Source organism: Schistocerca gregaria, chromosome 1, assembly GCF_023897955.1.
Source record: "Schistocerca gregaria isolate iqSchGreg1 chromosome 1, iqSchGreg1.2, whole genome shotgun sequence".
NCBI lineage: Eukaryota > Metazoa > Arthropoda > Insecta > Orthoptera > Acrididae > Schistocerca > Schistocerca gregaria.
Genome location: NC_064920.1, coordinates 1,037,362,419 through 1,037,384,240, shown reverse-complemented (window position 1 = coordinate 1,037,384,240; position 21,822 = coordinate 1,037,362,419). Strand labels below are relative to the sequence as shown.

The window sequence follows — 21,822 nt, the reverse complement described above, 5'->3', positions numbered from 1 at the left end:
CATCAAACCAGTCTCAGGACTGAAGACCACAACAACAACAACTACTACTCTTACGGTTTAGCTATAAAAATAATTCCACTTTATGTACACGATTAGCATGTGAACAGTGCAAAACAGTGAAAGAAAAGTCTTCAGAATATAATTATATTATCAAAACTGTGTCGACTTAACTTATAGCAGCACAAATGTGTTGCCCTTCAAATTGAACTTTTGTTCTGTGTTGGAACATTTCAGCATTTCTATGAGCGACATTGTTTATGAAAGAAGAAGCAAACTATGGTGAAGCTTCAGGTTGACGAAATTTCCTGTCACCCACCATCCTCTAATTCTTCCAGTTGGACGTTTACAAAGTCGATCAACATGATAAGATTTGGAGCTTTGTAAGCAGACCAAGTGGGTCAAGTTCAAAATGTTGAAAAAGCGCTTGTCGGCCGATGTGGCCGAGCGGTTCTAGGCGCTCAGTCCGGAACCGCGCTGCTGCTACGGTCCCAGGTTCGAATCCTGCCTCGGGCATGGATGTGTGTGACGTCCTTAGTAGTTCTGAGTCTAGGGGACTGATGACCTTAGATGTTGAGTCCCATACTGCTCAGAACCATTTGAACCATTTGACAAAGCGTTTTTATCCTATGTTCCTACACTTTACAGATTATTAATCAATGTTATTTTTTTCCAGTCGTTTTTATTTTTGTCTACATGACTACCAAAGTCGTTATCACCTCCTGTAAACACATTTAAAAAAAGTTTTGCATCACCTCGGTTCCGAGAGTTTCGGAACGTGTACAGAAAACAGAGATATAAATAAACATCATTTCCTCCCTTTTTATTGCTCATGAAAACTACATGTTGTAGCACCATACAGCGAGACCTCCAGAGGTGATGGTCCAGATAGCTGTACACACTGGTACCTGTAATACCCAGTAGCACGTCCTCTTGCATTGATGAATGACTGTATTCGTCGAAGCATACCATCCACAAGTTCATCAAGGCATTGTTGGTCAGGTTGTCCCACTCCTCAACGGCGATTCGGCGTAGATCCGTCAGAGTGGTTGGTGGGTCGCGTCGTCCATAAACAGTCCTTTTCAGTCCATCTCAGGCATGTTCGATAGGGTTCATGTCAGGAGAACATGCTGGCCACTCTATTCGGCAATGTCGTTATCCTGAAGGGAGTCACTCACTAGATGGGCACGATGGGGGCGCAAATTGTCGTCCATAAAGACGAATGCCACGCCAATATGCTGCCGATGTGATTGCACTATCGGTCGGAGGATGGCATCCACGTATCGTACAGCCGTTACGGCGCCTTCCATGACCACCAGCGGCAGCATACGCCGACTCCACATGAAACGTCGCCTTAGAAAAATTATACATGACTGTGCTTAAACTGACACACAATATTTTTAGCGCAACGCAATCTGACTTTAAAAAATCCCTACGAAAGAATGGCCCTGACTAACATTAACCTATACCTTTCACAAATCACTTACCTCACCAAAAATCTTCTTTACTCGAACTACTGCGATACAGCGAGCGCCACCACTGCCAGCTTAATAGTCATAATATATATAGCAGTTCATGACATCCATTCTTACAAATTTCAAAACTCCGCCATCTCTCTACCCACATCCACCACTGCTAGCGGCTCACCTCCAACTGCGCAACGCTACGCGCTGTTAACATCCAGCCGCCCAACACTACAATGGCGAGTATTACAACAATGCCAACCAGCCACAGACTGCACACAGCAAAGCCAGTGATTTTTCATACAGAGCGCTATGTGGCGTTACCAATAAAAAAGACCTAAACAGCCTACTTACATAGCCCCCATGCTCCCCACAAAAAAAATTTACAAATTGTTTTGGGCAGTGCCCAATACAGATTTGCAAATTTTTTTCGTAATTACAATAACAAAGATATCAAATGCACACACTTATTGATACAATGTTGGTCAAAAGCTAAAATTTTCTCACAGGCCATAAAGACAGTCCTGATCGTTCATCACAGTAAAATTGCAGTCTCTTTCTCAAAGTCTGAGCAATAAAAGAAATTGCACTTGGAAGTAGTAGATTTCTAAGCAGTCTTGAAGAAGTAGTGTTGCCCTTCCAACGGAAAGACAGTGCTGATTCTTGACATGCAGACAGGTAATGGGCCACAACAGAGCAAACCCACAGCAGAGTCAGTCGAAGTTGAAGACTATTGGTAGGTAGGTCATCACAGAGCAGACCCACTGTAGTCCTGGTAGAGATTACTATTGGTGGGCCACCAGAGGTGCAGACCCACTGAAGTCCTTGTAGAAATAATGGTATTGGTGGGCCATCAAAGGTGGTGACCCACTGTAGTCCTTGTAGAGACGGCCAGCAGCCATCTGTTGCAACTGTGCAGATGAACAATCACCATTGAAGAGTCTTGCAGATAATATAGCAAGTCCATAACCACCACTTGTGCACTCACAAAAATTGTTTTTGAAATGTCCTTAGAATGAGAAATGCTGTTAACTAGTCCCTAATATATATAGCAGTACATGACATCCATTCTTACAAATTTCAAAACTTCGCCATCTCTCTCCCCACATCCACCACTGCTGGCGGGTCACCTCCAACTGCGCAACGCTACGCGCTATTAACATCCAGCCGCCCAACACTACAATGGCGAGTATTACAACAATGCCAACCAGCCACAGACTGCACACAGCACAGCCAGTGATTTTTCATACAGAGCGCTATGTGGCGTTACCAGTAAAAAAAACCTAAACAGCCTAAGTACACACATAATGCCACCACAAAACAGCAGGAACCTCCACCTTCCTGCACTCGCTGGACAACGTGTCTAAGGCGTTCATCCTGACCGTGTTTCCCCCAAACACGTCTCCGACGATTGTCCGGTTCAAGGCATATGTGACGCTCATCGGTGCAGAGAACATGACGCCGATCCTGAGCGGTCCATTCGGCATGCTGTTGGGCCCATCTGTACCGCGCTGTATGGTGTCGTGGTGGCAAAAATGGACCTCGCCATGGACGTCGGGAGTGAAGTTGCAGCCTTTTGCGCTCAGTTTGAGTCGTAACACGACGTCCTGTGGCTGCAAGAGAAGCATTATTCAACTTGGTGGTATCCTTGTCAGGGTTCCTCCGAGCCATAATCCATAGGTAACGGTCATTCACTGCAGTACTAGCCCTTTGGGCGGCCTGAGCGAGGCATGTCATCGACAGTTCTGTCTCTGTATCTGCTCCACGTCCGAACAACATCGCTTTGTTTCTCTCTGAGACGCCTGGACACTTTCGTTGTTGATCGCCCTTCCTGGCACAAAGTAAGAATGAGGACGCGGTCTAACCGCGGTATTGGCCGTCTAGGAATGGTTGAACTACAGACAACACGTGCCCTGTACGTCCTTTCTGGTGGAATGACTGGAACTGATCGGCTGTCGGATCCCTTGGTCCAATAGGCGCTGCTCAAGCATGGTTGTTTACATCTTTGGGCGGGTGTAGTGACATCTCTGAGCAGTCAAAGGGACTGTGTCTGTGATACCATACCCATAGTCGACATCTATCTTCAGGAGTTCTGGGAACTGGTGTGACGCAAAACATTTTTTTGATGTGTGTATATTTCTTATTTTTATTTTCCAGCATCTACGAGTATTAACATAAATGATAAATCAGTGAAACTATCTTTCATCCATATTTCCTTGCCTTATTTCCTAAATCGAGAGATAGCTCTGTACTTAATTACTGAAGGATGTAATTTAGGATCATTAAGTCAAGATGTAAAAACCTATTTTGCACACCCTAATAAAATATACTCGTCTTGAAACGATCATAAAAACTATTGAGTGGGCAACTATATCTCCTTTGAGATACAGTGGATTTTCTGTATACCCACCAAAATACAATTATTGGCCTACGACAAATCTTCAGTCTCACTGAATCAGTTACGTGCATTGCTTGACAAAAAGGATGAAGCACCAAGAAGACACGGTCAGATGTTAACATGACTTCATAGACGCGCACATCATCTCTTGGTATATAAATGATTAGCGATGCAATTCTCTTTCATGCAGAGAACGGTGACAAGAAGAGACCGTTAATAGTGTTCGTGTTTAGTGTTGTTAGAGTAGGGGGGGGGGTGTATATAAATGGTGTGAGCACCTTCAGAAGTTGAGTGATGTCTGTGAAGGACAAAGGGATGCCGCATACTCGTGTGAAACTGCGTTGTCAGCATTTGACAGTGTTTGAAGTAGGCCTAATTGTGGGTCTCCATTTGGCCAGCTGATTGAATCATACACTGTCCACATTTGTGGGACATTCGGATGTGACAGTGGGCCAGTGTCAGACTGTTTGAGAACATGAGGGCAGGACTGGCGTTGTGAAGATTCCAGTCGACCACAACAAGGCAGGATTCTGCATCAAGCTCGTCATAATACCTTAACATCTGCACCCGTCATCCGAGAACACAAAATGGACTCCCTGAAATATTCTGTGTCAATCCGCACCATTCGTCTAAGTCTAGTAGCATCCAGGTTAGGGAGTTACGGTCGCACGTACAGCCTACCGTTAACACCCAACACAAATGGCTGCGTCTGCAGGGGTGCTATGACTAGGAATTATGAAGTGTTGATGAATGGTGTTGCACCGTGTTCAGCAAATTGGGGTTCTGTACTGCACTGAATGACCATCGCTGGCGAGTATGAGGGTGACCTTGGCAGAGACTCCATTCTTCCAATGTTTGAGAGATACACAGTGGAGCTGTTTGTGACGTCGTGGTGCAGCCAATTATTGTATGACGTCAGGGTAACAGCTCATAGTGATTTGGGGAAACCTGACGGCACAACAGAACGTCAGGGGCATATTCTATCCTGATGTGTTATCTCTCATGAGATAGTATCGTGGTGTCATTTTTCAGCAGGTGAAATCTCATCCACACATGTCACATATCAGGATGACCTGTGTGTGATGTTGTACCTATATAGCCAGCAAGATCCCCAGATCTGTACTCAACAGAATATTTGAGGGACTAGGTCAGACGTCAACTCCATCCATGATCAGGAGAGGTTATGTAATGACTTTATGACACTGCTCCCAACCAAATCAGCGCTTGCATCCAGGCACCATCGTACTGATAAATGGCCTCGTACTGGCAAGTTCTTCGATTGAGTAATCACTGAAACAACATCACATACCCTCTCAACGAGTGCAGTTTCATTCGTTTTCTCGTCCCCTTGTTGCTGCTTCACATTGTTTGCCACGCAGTGGAAAAGAGTCGCGATTTAGAGAACCCCATCCTCCCTGGGAAGACATATCTACTTACGCCCATGATTGGGAGAGAATTCATAGCTGCCTCTCCCTCGGAAGCGGAGGTTTTCTTGTTTCTTTTAGGTCCCCCCTCATAACAGATAAAATAAATGTACACGAAGATTAACACTTTTGCAGAATTTAATGTGTTTCTCGTGGCGTTAAGTTGCTGTAGTTTAGTTGACAGCTGAACCGCAGTACCTTGAAGCAGCTGTAGTGTGAGTTGATACGCTACCTGTTGTCAGGTGAGGATAGAGGCTGCGGCGGCGGACCTGTGCAGCAGCACTGGGGTGGTCTCAACCTCTTGTGGCCTGGGATCGTGGGCGCCTCGCTGGTTGCAGCCGCTCGCCAGCGATAAGGCCTATGCTGTGCTACACGGCTTGCTCGGCATGTCCTCCTTCGTGCTCGGCTCGTACTTCGTTGGCACCATCAGCACGCTGGAGAAGAGGTTCAACATCCCCAGCAGGACCACAGGTAAGAAAACACACACACACACACACACACACACACACACACACACAATACCTGTTATCAAGGAAAAAATACAGCATAGTATGCCATGAACAAAGCTCAATTAGCAGGATTATGAGAAGATGTAAGCAGTGGGGCAGTACCAGTTCCACCACAAAACCTGTTATAAACAGTTTCTCATCTCAACGTCACTGATAAGACACCAGGGGTGAGGGGAGATCTGGTTACACCTGAAGCAATTGTGTGAGATATAGTCAAGGTCAGCCGCCTCTGCTCCTTTCCTCACCCCCGCCAGCCTGTCCACCCACCAGAGACGATTAGGATTGTTATCCTCAGGGTGAGGATGTAGCTCGATACCCTGCCCATACCTATTGGGCATTTGTGTGTGTACAGTCAGGGTCAGTATGTAAACTGATACCCTACCCACACATCTTTGGCAATAGCATGACACAAAATTGGTGGGAAAATGTAGGTCATCTTCGCCCTGCCCCCTTTTCCTCTGAGACAATGCGAAGACATTAAAATGGCGGAACCGCCCCCTGCCCCCCACTCATCTACTGCATGAGCGTCATCATACGAGATCCCTTCACCTTAGTGATAGCAACAAATAATAATAAATTAGTATCTGAATTATTAACAATAATTTTCGACTTTTGTCTCTCCAGAATAGCTGCATGAGCGTAGTCATCCTGCACTCTGTAGTGAAGGGCTTATGTTCTTTTCCAAATAATACTTCATGGTTTACTGACAGAATTTTTTGTTTTTTTATTATTTTTGTATATATTCAGTAACAATTTTTTTAAAATTTATCGTCAGTTATAAAATAATTGAAAGCTATTTCTCACAACAACTTTTTTTGTACTTTGAAAAATTGCTTGTACATACATACCTTCTTTTATAAACCAATACTATCAGATACAGCGGAATTATCTGAACACTTTAAAATTAGCAAGGAAGAAGAAGAACCAGTATACTACATTTCCCATACAATTATTACTTTATAATTGGGTTTTTTATGCAATTTAATTTTATTTCGTATCTAGAGGTTTCATTGTATTATTGAATATTTACAGTGCACAGATAAAAGGCACTTGCAGCAGCAGGAAAAGAAAACCACACACACAGGCTTACACTCTAAGACAAGAAAACGACGCACCACGAAGGAATTATCCGAAAGGGATGCAAATCGGTAGACTTAATGTACATATGCAGGCAAAAAAATGATTACAGCTTCGGAAAAATTGGATTATTTAGTCACGAGAAAGAGCTTCACAAACTGAACATGTCAATAACGCGTTGGTCTACGTCTGGCCCTTATGCAAGCAATTGTTCCGCTTAGCATTGATTGATAGAGTTGTTGGATGTCCTGCTGAACGATATCGTGCCAAATTCTGTCCAACTGGTGCGTTAGATCACCAAAATCCCGATCTGGCTGGAAGGCCCTGTCCATGCTCCAAACGTTCTGTATGGGGAAGGGACCCAGCGACTTTGCCGGCCGACGTAGGGTTTCGCAAATAAGAAGACAAGCAGTAGAAACTCTCCCTGTGCATGGGCAGCATTATCTTGTTGAAATATGAGCCCAGGATGGCTTGCCTTGAAGGGCATCAAAACGGGACGTAGAATATCATGGACCTACGATTGACCTGTAAGATGCCACGGATGACAACCAAAGGGGTCCTGCTATGAAAACGAGTGGCATCCCAAACCATCACTCATGGTTGTCTGGCCGTATGGTTGGTGACAGTCATGTTGGTTCTCTGTTGATTTCCGGGGCGTCTCGAGAGACGTATCCAAGCTCGAATCTGTTTGGAGAAGAATTGTCTTCAGTGATGAACGCCGCTGAGGAGTGAAGATGTATCTGGAGAGGCCTCGGACATTGGGGGATATCAACATGACTGTTGCCCGTAGTGCGGCCCGAAAACCAGGAGTGATGGTCTGAAGTGCCATTTCTTTTCATAGTAGGACCCATGCAGCACAGCGTTATGCCGACGATGTTCTACGCTCCTTTAGTTGGCCTTCATGGCACGCCATCCTGGGTTTCTATTTCAGCCAGAAAATGCGCACCCACACACGAGAACAGTTTCTACTGCTTGTCTTCGTGCTTTTCAATCCCTACCTTAACCAGCAAGGTCGCCGGATCTCACCCTAATTGATAAAGTTTGGAGAAATATAGGTAGGGCCCTCCAATTAACACGGGATTTTGACACTCTAATGCACCAATTGGGCAGGATTTAGCAGGGTATCTCTCAGGAGGACATTCAACAACTCTGACGATCAGTGCCAAACGGAAGAACGGATTCCATAAAGGCGAGAAATTGACCAACGAATTATTGACTTGCTCAATTTGTGAAGGTCTTTCTCTTGAATAAATCGTACAATTTTTGTAAAATTGTTATCATTTGTTTGCACGTGTGGTTTAGGTCTACGGATTTCCACCCATTCAGACAATTCCTTCACGGTGCATCGTTTATTTTTATATACAATATGTGTGTCTGTCGCCTCTCTGTATTCTGGGGTGTCACTGGTCGCCTTGTCCTCCACGTATCTCATGCTTCTGTGTTAGGCAACCTTCAACCTGGTTGTGTGCGCTGCAAACTATATGCTGTTGCATGCCTTCACCCACTCCATCCCCCACAGAGTAACATTCTTGTTAGCTGCTTTTCGACCGACCTATTTACGTTACGTTTGTACAGTATTACTTTTTTCAGAATATTGTGGAAACAGCATGTACTTACTGTGATAAAATCTTCTCAGGTTGATAGCCGAGTCAATGTGTTGTTTTCCAGCAACGTTTCAGCAAGTTTCTTACTTGCCATCTTCAGGCGAAGTTTCCGGTTCATGCTGCTTTCATCTGTTACTTTCCCCTTTTTGGGGAAGTGTGAGGGGGAGTTTGTAGCCTTTGGCTTTTACGCCCCTGTGCACGTGTGTGTGTGATTATCTCTGTAGTTTTTTGGTGTCTGTGAAATGTGATGATTGTTCTTTTTGTGTCTGGTACTTGCCTGAGGTTGGTGAGATGATTGGTCTTACGTGGGAGGGAGCAGGATTAGGGACTGGATATTGCGATTTTCTTTTCGACTTAATCGTCGAAGATTGTCATGAGGGCTCTTGTGCTTGTCGCGGGACATGTCATACCGAACTAGGGAGTGGAAGAGGGCGTTTCCTGATCTGGAAGAACCTTCATAGAAGGCCCTTGCCAGATCTTGGAAACGCTCTCTCAGGAGTGGGATTGCAGCTGCTGCGTGCAGATCATCTATGGTGAATCAAAGATTTAAATGCAATGCCCTCCTGAGAGCGTGGTTCTGCAGGCTCTGGAGTTTGTCCAGGTGCTGCTTCACCACGTATCCACAGACAGGCCAGATCAGGGCCTGATAAACTTTCACTCCTACTGAGCAGGGAAAAGAGCTGGGTGAGTTGAGGATCGGGTACAGGATGGACATTCTGGCACAGATCTTCCTGTGGACCTCGTTCATGTGGGGTTTCCACGCAAGACGAGAGTCCAAGGATACGCCAAATCGCGTTCATGTCTCGTCCGGATCTTTTTTCCGCTGGACCACCGGCTTCTCTGCATCCTCGGCGCCGGTCGGGTCAATCAGGCGCGAGCGGAATCGGCGCACCGCCGCGATATTTTACTTCTGATATATATACCGAAAGCCTGGTCAATAATTTTAATAAATCTTTATCCTGCAAGTGTTTTGGCTGTCATCATTTGCCGTCTGAAGTTTTCTACCAATGACAGGGTTCGTGTCCATTCACAGGGACACTCAGTCACCTATGTCTTTGGCTCGTACAACAAAGATGTGAAGTCATTCGCCCTAGCACCCAGAAGGCAGTATTGCGTCACTTTATATCACTCTGAGAAAAAATGTTACACTAATATATACTTTTAAAACCGTCGCTATCTCCGAGCTACAGAAAGCTCCCTTCTCCAAATAGCGAAAATCGGCTGTGGCAATTGCAATAGCCAAGAGGAAAAACCCACGTGCGTGACATTGTGTCTTTACGTAACCCATACGTTACTCGCCAGAAGCCACGGACGGAGGAGGCTGAGCGCTCGGGCTGCCGGCAGGTCTGATCTACGGCGCGTCCGAGATGGCCTCGACGGTGTCGGTGCTGGCGCTGAGCTACCTGGGCAGCCGCGGGCACCGGCCGCGCTGGGTGGCGGCCGGCACGCTACTGGTGGCGCTCTCCTGCCTGCTGCGGCTGCTGCCGCACGCGCTCTACGGGCCCGGACACGACGCGCTGCGGCTCACCGTAGAGCATGGCTCGCCAGACGTCGTCGCCACCGCGCTGCACTCCGGAGGGGGCACCACCGCCGGTGAGTCGCCGCGCCCAGCTGTCGCGCTGACAGGCTCGTGCTCACATCAGCCGTACAGAACCATCTACATCTACATCCATACTCCGCAAGCCACCTGACGGTGTGTGGCGGAGGGTACCCTGAGTACCTCTATCGGTTCTCCCTTCTATTCCAGTCTCGTATTGTACGTGGAAAGAAGGATTGTCGGCATGCTTCTGTGTGGGCTCTAATCTCTCTGATTTTATCCTCATGGTCTCTTCAGCTACTGAGCGTCTCTCCTGCAGAGTCTTCCACTGGAGTTTATCTATCATCTCCGTAACGCCTTCACGATAACTAAATGATCCTGTAACGAAGCGCGCTGCTCTCCGTTGGATCTTCTCTATCTCTTCTATCAACCCTATCTGGTGCTGATCCCACACTGCTGAGCAGTATTCAAGCAGTGGGCGAACAAGCGTACTGTAACCTACTTCCTTTGTTGTCGGATTGCATTTCCTTAGGATTCTTCCAATGAATCTCAGTCTGGCATCTGCTTTACCGACGATCAACTTTATATGATCATTCCATTTTAAATCACTCCTAATGCGTAACCCAGATAATTTATGGAATTAACTGCTTCCAGTTGCTGACCTGCTACTTTGTAGCTAAATGATAAGGGACCTATCTTTCTATGTATTCGCATCACATTACACTTGTCTACATTGAGATTCAATTGCCATTCCGTGCACCATGCGTCAATTCGCTGCAGATCCTCCTGCATTTCAGTACAATTTTCCATTGTTGCAACCTCTCGATACACCACAGCATCATCTGCAAAAAGCCTCAGTGATCTTCCGATGTCATCCACCAGGTCATTTATGTATATTCTGAATAGCAACGGTCCTATGACACTCCCCTGCGGCACACCTGAAATCACTCTTACTTCGGAAGACTTCTCTCCATTCAGAATGACATGCTGCGTTCTGTTATCTAGGAACTCCTCAATCCAATCACACAATTGATCTGATAGTCGGTATGCTCTTACTTTGTTCATTAAACGACTGTGGGGAACTGTGTCAAACGCCTTGCGGAAGTCAAGAAACACGGCATCTACCTGTGAACCCGTTTCTAAGGCCCTCTGAGTCTCGTGGACGAATAGCGCGAGCTGGGTTTCACACGACCGTCTTTTTCGAAACCCATGCTGATTCCTACAGAGTAGATTTCTAGTATCCAGAAAAGACATTATACTCGAACATAATCCGTGTTCCAAAATTCTACAACTGATCGACGTTAGAGATATAGGTCTATAGTTCTGCACATCTGTTCGACGTCCCTTCTTGAAAACGGGGATGACCTGTGCCCTTTTCCAATCCTTTGGAACGCTTCGCTCTTCTAGAGACCTACGGTACACCGCTGCAAGAAGGGGGGGCAAGTTCCTTCGCGTACTCTGTGTAAAATCGCACTGATATCCCATCAGGACCAGCGGCCTTTCCTCTTTTGAGCGATTTTAATTGTTTCTCTATCCCTCTGTCGTCTATTTCGATATCTACCATTTTGTCAACTGTGCGACAATCTAGAGAAGGAAGCACAGTGCAGTCTTCCTCTGTGAAACAGCTTTGGAAGACATTTAGTATTTCTGCCTTTAGTCTGTCATCCTCTGTTTCAGTACCATTTTGGTCACAGAGTGTCTGGGCATTTTGTTTTGATCCACCTACCGCTTTGACATAGGACCAAAATTTCTTAGGATTTTCTTCCAAGTCAGTACATAGAACTTTACTTTCGAATTCATTGAAAGCCTCTCGCATAGCCCTCCTCACACTACATTTCGCTTCGCGTAATTTTTGTTTGTCTGCAAGGCTTTGGCTATGTTTATGTTTGCTGTGAAGTTCCCTTTGCCTCCGCAGCAGTTTTCTAACTCGGTTGTTGTACCATGGTGGCTCTTTTCCATCTCTTACGATCTTGCTTGGCACATACTCATCTAACGCATATTGTACGATGGTTTTGACTTTGTCCACTGATCCTCAACACTATCTGTACTTGAGACAAAACTTTTGTGTTGAGCCGTCAGGTACTCAGTAGAGGGTTATACAGTCAACTGGTTGTACATTGACCTACGTTTCGACACCTATTAGGGGTGTCTTCATAAGAATGAAATTTTGCTAAATCGTAAAAATACATTGCTAAAAAGCAATGTTCAGAATTTAAAGCAGCTATGCTAATGTCAGCCAACGACCTTGCCGCAGTGGTAACACCGGTTCCCGTCAGATCATCGAAGTTAAGCACTGTCGGGCTGGGCCAGCACTTGGATGGGTGACCGTCCGGTCTGCCGAGCGGTGTTGGCAAACGGGGTTCACTCAGCCGTTGTGAGGCAAACTGAGGAGATTCTTGACTGAGAAGCGGCGGCTCCGGTCACGAAAACCGACAACGGCCGGGAGAACAGTGTGCTGACCACATAGACCTCTGTATCTGCACGCAGTGAGGCCTCTGAGCTAAGAGGATGACACGGCGGCCGGTCGGAACCGGTGGGCCTTCTAAGGCCTGTTCGGACGAAGTGAAATAAAACGTTCTAGCCTTTGCCGCGTCTGCCTAGCTGGGAACATCAGCTGCTCTAAATTAACAACATTGGTTTTCAGCAATTTAATTTTACCATTTATCAAAATTTCATTCTGAAGACACTCGTAACATGTGTCGAAACCTAGGTCAATGTACCTATCAGTTACGTGCAACTGGTTGTCAGTATAATCCTATGTTGAAACTACACTCATGCCCATAATTAAGGGTGATGCTGATACATGGTGAAACAACGCTCTGGTGGGCGGTTTGCGGGTTTGAATCACCTCAGGGGATGACAATGCGGTGCATTTGACCTGCGGTCTGTGGGTGCATGTCAGAGTACGATGCAGACGTGACTGTGTGTTGTAAACGCCTCAAAGACCACATATTGATGACGTTATGAGGGCTAGAATACTAAGATGACTGGAGGCTGGTCAAACACAGCAGGTCGTACCACGTGCGCTCCCTGTGCCACAAAGTGTGATCTCAAGAATATGGCAACGATTTCAGCAGACAGGAAACGTGTCCAGGAGCTACAGTACTGGAAATCCACAGTCTACAACACCACAAAAACACCGATATCTCACCATCAGTGCCCGCAGACGGCCACGGAGTACTGCAAGTAGCTTTGCTCGGGACCTTACCGCAGCCAATGGAACAGTTGTCTCCAGACACACAGTCTACAGACGACTGAACATACGTGGTTTATTCGCCCAGAGACCTGCAAGGTGCATTCCACTGACCCCTGGTCACAGGAGAGCCCCTAAAGCCTGTTGTCAAGAACACACTACATGCTCATTGCCAAAGTGGTCCCACATTATGTTCATGGACGAGTCCATATAAGGTCTGAACAGAGATCAGGAACCAGATACCAACCCCTTAATGTACTTGAAAGGGACCTGCATGTTGGTCGCGGTTTGATGGTATGGGGTGGAATTATGATCGGTGCACGTACACCCCTGCATGTCTTTGACAGAGGAACTGTATTAGGTCAGGTGTATCGGGACGTCATTTCGCACCAGTATGTCCGTCTTTTCATGGGTGCCTTGGGTCCCACCTTCCTCCTGATGGAGGAGCTGCCATTGTGGAGCAGTACCTTGAAACAGAAGATATCAGGCGAATGGAGTGGCGTGCCTGTTCCCCACACCTAAACCCCATTGAACACGTCTGGGAGGCTCTCGGTCGACGTATCGCTGCACATTTCAAACCCCTAGGACACTTCAGGAGCTCTGACAGGCACTGGTGCAAGAATGGGAGGCTATACTCCAGCAGCTGCTCTACCACCTTATCCAGAGTATGCCAACCCGTTGTGCGGCCTGTGTACGTGTACATGGTGATCATATTCCATTTTGACGTTGGGGCAGATGCGCAGGAAACAGTGGAGTTTTGTAGTACATGTGTTTCGGGACGGTTTTCTCAACTTATCACTAATACCGTGAACTTACAGATCTGTATCGTGTGTGTTCCATATGTGCCTATACTATTAGAGCCAGTTTTGTATAGTGCCACGTTTTGTGGCATCACATTCTGCAATTATCCATAATTTATGAGCATGAGTGTAGTATACGACTGCTGAGTAACAGCCACGTTGAAAACTGTAAGAATCAAAATCGTTCATGGTCAAACCTCATTTCACAAGCATACACTGCAATATAACAATGTTACACATACATTTTCATTAAAATAACTTCGTGATTGACCTGTGTCAATTCAAGTGCTGGTTCCCACTCGCCAGCCAACCGCAGTTCTTTGTCGATCACCACGCACTTGCTGTGTTGCATGTTTCAAGATGTGTATGCACTTTCTAACCAACTTGCGCACTAGATATTCGTGGGCACCTTGTAATCCATCCCTCGATACTATTTATCGATTTATACTTCAGTATTACTTGCTGTGGTCTGTCTCGTTGAAAAATGAGGCATCAGTTATTCAAACGTAGCCAGTTTTGTGGGAAAAACTTACTCCCAAGGTACATGTGCCGATAAAGTTCTGACCGTAATCCTAGAACACACGCCCTACCTACTCTTCTATGCTGTTCTACAGCTCAGTCCCTTCCAAAATTTTCTAATGATAGTGAAAAGATTGCAATATGTAAACACTTTTGTGTGACTCAGTTAATTTATTTCACTTGAAATTGAAATATCACGTCCCTATTTGTCCTGATCGCACTAACACTTACGGTCACTCATTTGTCACGAGCTCATTTAAGTTTTATGTAAGTGTGCAGGCATTCGTCACCTTTGTCAGTAAAGTTAAAATCTGGATTGTTAGGCAGCGTCATATTTCCTTCTAAAATAATCGACGTTTCGACCTCTCTGCTGCGGTCTTCTTCAGGATGTTTCGGTGTTCGCTGTTGTTCTAGCAATAGTGGACACCGAAGCATCCCGAAGAAGCAGAGAGGTCGAAAAGTCTATTATTTTAGAAGGAAATATGACGCGGGCTATCAATCCAGACTTTAAAGTTAGTCATTTAAGTTTATTTTGTATGACTTCTACAAAATCGTAAGAGGAGACTGGCTGCAGAGTGGTGGAGAGCGGTGTGGGAACTGTGATCATGGGAAAGCTGGACAGGGGCAGAAATGATCAGCACAAAAGTTAACACAACAAACAGAAGATCTACTTAAACTGTATTTCAGCAGGTGTATGAAGGCATATTAAAAATAATACAGCAAAAAACAGGGTCCAGCTGATACATTAGCAACAAGGGTGGGGGCTCCCTGAACTAATGCACAAACGATAGAGTCAGAACCATCTGTGTAGCGTCACATAGCAAAGAGGCTCCAAGTGTGAGAGGGCTGTGTGGCTGCCAGCAGCCACCCTATATCGCGGTGGCAGACGCCACTTGTCATGTGGAGACGCTGCAGGTGTGGCTCAGCGGGCGTGCACCATTGGGTCCGCCGGATCCCACACAACTGCTGTCGGAGTCTGACGGAAACTTGCAATTCCGTTGCCAACTTTGAGACGCTAGTAGGGTGGTTTTGATACGTGATCCCACAGTGTTCACCACTGCTGATTCTTTTTTAATTATGCAACAGTTTTCCAAGACAAAATTAATCCTGTGCTTCAGAATTATTAATTTAACCACATTCGTTTTTCTCACATACATACGCGACCTACTCGTGTAATGGCTCTCGCGTGACTGACTCACTTCGCGCCAAACGATCTCCAGGCGTCAGTCTGTCCCTTTTGGAACAATGGGGCATCCCCGTGAGCGATGCAAAGAAACGTAAAGCTAGATTCGACACGCCAAGACAGGGTCGGTATCTGTACCCTTATCAGATATGGGAAAACACACACACAGCCACGAGCCACAGCCGCGTGCAAACTTATATGGGAACAGGTGAACATCGATAAGGACTGGACTCACAGCGGTAACATTAATTCTGTGTCTTTTGAAGTGGCTAAGAGTTATTTTCGAATGAAATTCCGCAAAATATATGTAGTGATAATGTGTGCATCTGAGCAACAGCTGAGAGTCCAGATGACAAAGAATTTTTGAAAGCTAACAGTAAGTAATCGGCAAATACATCTGCGAAACATTTTCGCTCAACAGAATTACGTTTAGAAATAAAATGATACATTAACTCACCAACCAAACATGCACTAACATCATTAAATTGCAGATGACAGGTTACTAGTATTCATTAATTCGCAGAGTTTCCTACACAAAACAAGAATGTAAAAGAAGAATGACAACAACAGAAAAAAACTGTTTTTAGGTCTAATTTTTATTAGAATAATTATCACTTAAAACATTGTTGCATTTTACAGAACTGAATAAAGAATACAGCATGGCTCTAAAATGCTGAAACACGTTGGAGTTTATAACAAAAACAATTGTTTGCTTAACAGACAGACTTTATCTTCAGTAATTTTGTCTGCAAACATGGCTGCTGCTAGAGATATTAAACCAAATAATGAACAACTCAAAATAAGTGTTTATTACTTACAAAACTCGCAAACAAATCCTCCATTAAGCTCTCAGCGTTTCTGGTGTCATCATATATGCTGTTACAACTCTCTAGGCAGTGGCCCGTCACCAGACTGTCTTGGGACGCAGAACACTACATTACACTATCTTTCAATATTTTTCTTCGTCGCTTCAAACATTTTTGTCCCATTCCGTGTGCATCCTTGTCATCGACATCAATTTCATAGATGAGCTTCAAAATACACTTGTTTTTTGGGTATTGTGTCCTTCCCTACTTTACACATATGAACTATCTTTAAACAAAGGTTTGAAATATAACAACAACACTGCTTTGGCTTGGTGGAGCACTATTTGTTCAAGGTCTTCCTTCTTAAGTTTTCTCTGCCTGATGCAGTCGAAGATCAATTAAAGTTTACGTGGACTGGATCTTAGGAGCTGTAGATCGAGCAGGAGCATTTTCAGTTTCAATAAGGCCGTAACAAGAACACAGTCTGAGTTTTTCAGCGCAGCAAAATAATGCTCTTTAATCACAAGACAATCATAAAGTTGGATCTCACTTTCTGTGAACCCACTAGCGACTGTAACTGCTTTGTAATAAGCAACACTCATCAGATGACAGGTCCGACAACTATACCCATTCAACTTAACCCCAGCCCCCTCATGATAAATGTCTTTGATTTCTGGAATAGGATTTTAAAAAATTATGACATGAATAATCAGTGACTGTGAAACGCATATTGTCTTAGGAAGCAATCTACAGCAGAGAGTAACCAAGTATCCTACCAGTTGTTCCACAAGAGCTCATGTTGAATATCTTAAAGCTTATGACATCAGCAACACACTGATCCCCGGGCAGCGGCTTCGCTGTGCAATTTTTTAGTATCTCATCGTGTGAAGCGTTAGAGGCATCCACATGGCAGCTCTAAGTAGAAGTATGAACTTAAACTACGCTCGTTGATTTGTCTCAACGTCCCCTACATAGTTTAAGGTATGTACCTTAAAATATACCCAATATCTCTTATCATTGCCTGCCACATCAAGTGTATTCTCCACACAGCTGGTCTCTTGTGGCAAATTCGTAAACTACTATAACACGTTCGTGCCAGGGCCTCGAATGACGTACAACACGAAAATAGTATGGTGGAAAAGTTTTATGCATAAACTTCTGATATTCCCTGTTCGCCTGGAGGCGTGGTAAGCTGTTGAATCCTGAAGAAACGTACGCTGTTTAGCACTTACAACTTTTGTGGGTGGTGAATGGAGCCGGGCACCTGATGTTTCAAAGTGAACCTTTAGTTCTTGTGTTCAGTCTGGGATCACTGTCACACAGTATCGATAAAGTGCTCAACACGTTGGTATCTGGTGTAAATCCAGTTGGATGAGGAAATTTTCATTGTCAGTACTAGCAGGCAACGGGAGGAGAAATATTGTCATACAGCTCCCGAGAACCCGCCATTTCACCGCTGTATTGCATCAAATATGAACCACCTGTGCAGTGTATCATGAAGAGATAGCATGTGCCACTTTTGCAAATGATCCTCCATCAGATAAGAATGAACTCAGCCAACAAGTAGTCACTAATTGCGTAGAGTACGCTGTGTATAGCCTTCCATAGTATAGTGAATACGGATATAATTAACTTTAGTTCCCCAGTGTTTCAACGAATAGAAATTAATCGCGAAACATTAGTTCGAACTATTGGTTAGGCGCCAAGTGCATCTTACCAAGTACGTCAAGTAAGAGAAACTGAATAACTTACCATCACGTATCTAAATCTACATCTGCGTGACTACTCTACAGTCTACACTTAAGTACCTGGGAAAGGGTTCGTCGAACAACCTGCGGACTCTGCCGTTTCGGTCTCGCACAGTGCTGAGGAGAAACGAACACTTAATTATTTCCTTGAGAGCTCCTATTTATCTTGTTTCGTTACGATGATCATTTCTCCCTTGTAGGTGGGCGTCAACAAAATATTTTTTTCACGAGGAAAAAGAGAGTGATTGAAATTTCGTGAAAATATCTCGCCGCAACGGAAAACGCCTTTGTCTTCGTGACTACCTCCCCAACTCGCAAATCATATCTATGACACTCTGTTTCCTATTCCGCGAGGTTACGAAACGAACTGCTCTTCTTTGAAATTTTTCATTGCTCTAAAATAAAAGGAAATACATGAATTGTTAACTAGCATTGCTGTTGTTGTCATCTTTAGTCCTAAAATTTCCTGCCCTTATGAAATTGACTATTCTTTGATGGCTCACGATGCACCCCATCAACTGGTCCTTTTTTCTTTAGTGAAGTTGTGTCATAAATTCATTTTTCCACAGTTGGATTCAGTGGCTCCTCATTAATAACTCGATCTATCCACTTGATTTTCAGCATTCTTTTGTAGCACCACATTTTAATTTATCCTCCAAACAATCACGATGTAAAAAGAGTTATTAGTAGTCAAATGTCTATTAGGCGTTAAAAAATTTGTCATTTTTAGGGACGCTTTTCTCGCTATTGCAGTGTGCTTTTTATATCCTGACTCTTCGGTCATCGTCAAATATTTTTCTGCCGAAATAGAACTCGTCTACTACATTTCGTGTCTCATTGTCTAATCTAATTCAGTCAGCATAGCCTGGTTTCATTGGACATCATTCCAACGCCCTTCTATTACTTATGTTGATATTCATGTTATAACCTCTTTTCGAAACGTAATAAGGTAAGGTAAGGTAATTTGGTGGTATAGGTAATTTAGCTGTATTTTTTTAAAAGCAGCGCGGGATTAGCCAAGCGATCTCAAGCGCTGCAGTCATGGACTGTGCGGCTGGTCCCGGCTGAGGTTAGAGTCCTCCCTCGGGCATGGGTGTGTGTGTGTTTGCCCTTAGGATAATTTAGGTTAAGTAGTGTGTAAGCTTAGGGACTGATGACCTTAGCAGTTAAGTCCCATAAGATGTCACAAACATTTGAACATTTTTTGTTAAAAGCATGCTGCGATAATCCCATTCAGTGTAGTGTTTCCTGGTTTTGCCGACAAACGGCATTACAATGTATTCTCGAGTAGCACTACAGCTGCGCTCTCCCACGGTCAAAAGTATGCGCTGAGAAATGAAGTTACTGTTGTGTGGCACATTTGATGCAGGAGCGGAGTGGTTGTTTTGTTCATAGCAGCGAATTAAGTTTACATTTACAATAAGCAAACAATGTAAATTTTATTTATACACAATAGGTGCTATGAGGGCTATGTTGATATGTAAATGATTTGGTTTATTTATTTTGTGAAATATGTGATGACAGGAGGCTTAGGAAGTAAATGCTTAGCGTTTCGACAATCTTGTGTTGCTCATTTGGACGACTATAAACGATGCTCCTACATCAGTGCTACACTTTTATACAAGACGTTTCTAGCAAACATTGCTGGAGGCAAGTATTTCACACAGGTAACTGACATGGAGAGAAAACAAGTGCATGATGGACACAGTGGTCTTTTTCCTTCGCACCTCACCATGACAGCTGAAGAAGAAATAAAAAAAATAAAAAAGTACGACCAAGGAAGCTGTTTACTTGTGTGACAGTTGTTATGAACATTCAAGCTCTGAAGATGAGGACTGGTGCAGTAGGATAAATGAAACTTTGTGTTGTTAAGTTACCTTAACGCTACTGCCGAATGACCTTACGTATTGCAAAATTACATTCGTGTGTATGCTTCAAGGCTGCGATTATGAGCAGTGTAATACGTTTATAAAATGGGTCTCATGTAAGCAGTTACTTAATATATTTAATTGAAACGTTTTTTGTTATTTTTCTCTAATAAAACAATACGTCTCTTCGAAAATACTGTCAAATTACTGTACCTTACTCTACATTCCGTTCAACTGATTTTACATTCCTTTGCCATCTCTGACAGAATTGCAATGGCATCTCCTAACCTTACTAAAATATTATTTTAGGTAACAATTCGGTAGTTCGTTATTTGCACATTTTCCGTGCGATTGAGATAAGAGAGTAGGCGTCATTGCAGCTACGAAGACGAGCCTCTGCGGTGCGGTGGGCGAGGGCAGCGACGCGGAGTCCTGTGGGAAGCGCGGAGGCGCGGCGTCGCTGGCGCCGGCCGCCATCTTGTTCCTGGCCAACGCTCTCACCGGCGTCGGCAACTCCCTCTACTACACGCTGGGTATCGCCTACATGGACGACAACGCGCGCAGGAGCCAGTCGCCCATACTCCTCGGTAAGGAAACGCAGCCTGCCACTTCTCGTGTCCTTTGCCTAGGCCAGTGAACAATCTCTCCTAATTCAGGGAGTCTCTAATCCGGTGTCAACATGGTATGTCAGAAGTCAGGGAGCATCATGGTAAAGATGGAAAACGAAGGACCCTTGGCAGTGGTAGATTGGTTGGTGGGGCTGCTTCGCGCGACCACCTCGACCAGTCATATAACGATATTTTGTATACGTCTCCACGGCAACATATCAGTATTTCTGCAGCTCTATAGGCGGCTATTGTTCTCGTCTGCAGCCGTTTCCCCTTCACAGTTGAAAGCTCGCAACAGAGCTCTCAGGTACGTGGGATATTCCTTCACCGACTCTGCTACAGCTCAGGTTGGATGCAATGAGAAAAGGAACTGACTGTGGCCATGTTAATTAAATAAACATGTCCATTTCCCAGTAATACCAGGACTATTCGGAAAGTAAGGTCCTATCAGTGTGAAATGGAAACCACAGTGAAAATCCGATGAAGCTTTGCACAAATGTGTTAGGTAGTGTCTCTAGTAGGCCCATCGGTCGCTCCACGTCGCCCTTTTTACGCACAGTAACAACCTAATGATAAATCCGAAACAGCGCCCTCATCAAGTATGAGCACATGGTGAGAGATTTCGCCTGGTGCATTCAGCTCGCATAACATAACTGTCGAGCGTTTCCTTCTTCATGACAGTTCTTGGCCAAATCCTGCAGGGGCAATGGAGGTGTTCCTGCAGCATTTTCGATGGGAAGTGTTTGATCATCCACAATACAGCCCATGGCTAACTTCCTCTTAGTCTTATCTGTGAATTGGTAGAAAGTATAGGCGGCAGCCTTCTATGATGAGGGTATTGGGAAGTCGGTACAACGATACGACAGATACCTAAGTCGGAGTGGTGACTATGTAGAGAAGTAGTTGGAAAGTGTAGCTAACTTCTGCAAATAAAACATTTTTGACTTTCACAGTGGTTCCCATTTCACGACCGATCAGACCGAACTTTCCGAATAGCCCTCGTAGTTTAGGGAATGTCCAGTAACACCCAAATCTGGACAGACTCAACTTTGAGCTTCGCTACTCCTCTTTATGAATCAAGTATTTTG

The 21,822-nt window shown here is 44.7% G+C and overlaps 1 protein-coding gene and 1 pseudogene across 2 annotated transcripts in view; both read left to right on the top strand.

Annotated features, from left to right (window-relative positions):
- The window catches only part of LOC126279611 (solute carrier organic anion transporter family member 74D-like), a 186,171-nt gene that overhangs the window by 86,022 nt on the left and 78,327 nt on the right, over positions 1–21,822 (top strand). For both annotated transcript variants that reach the window (XM_049979693.1, XM_049979692.1), the window contains exons 3-5: positions 5,525–5,753; positions 9,817–10,065; positions 20,507–20,713. In XM_049979693.1, coding sequence (XP_049835650.1) covers positions 5,525–5,753; positions 9,817–10,065; positions 20,507–20,713 — 685 coding nt within the window. The remainder of the gene's footprint in view (positions 1–5,524; positions 5,754–9,816; positions 10,066–20,506; positions 20,714–21,822) is intronic.
- Positions 12,245–12,362, top strand: LOC126288966 (5S ribosomal RNA; annotated as a pseudogene).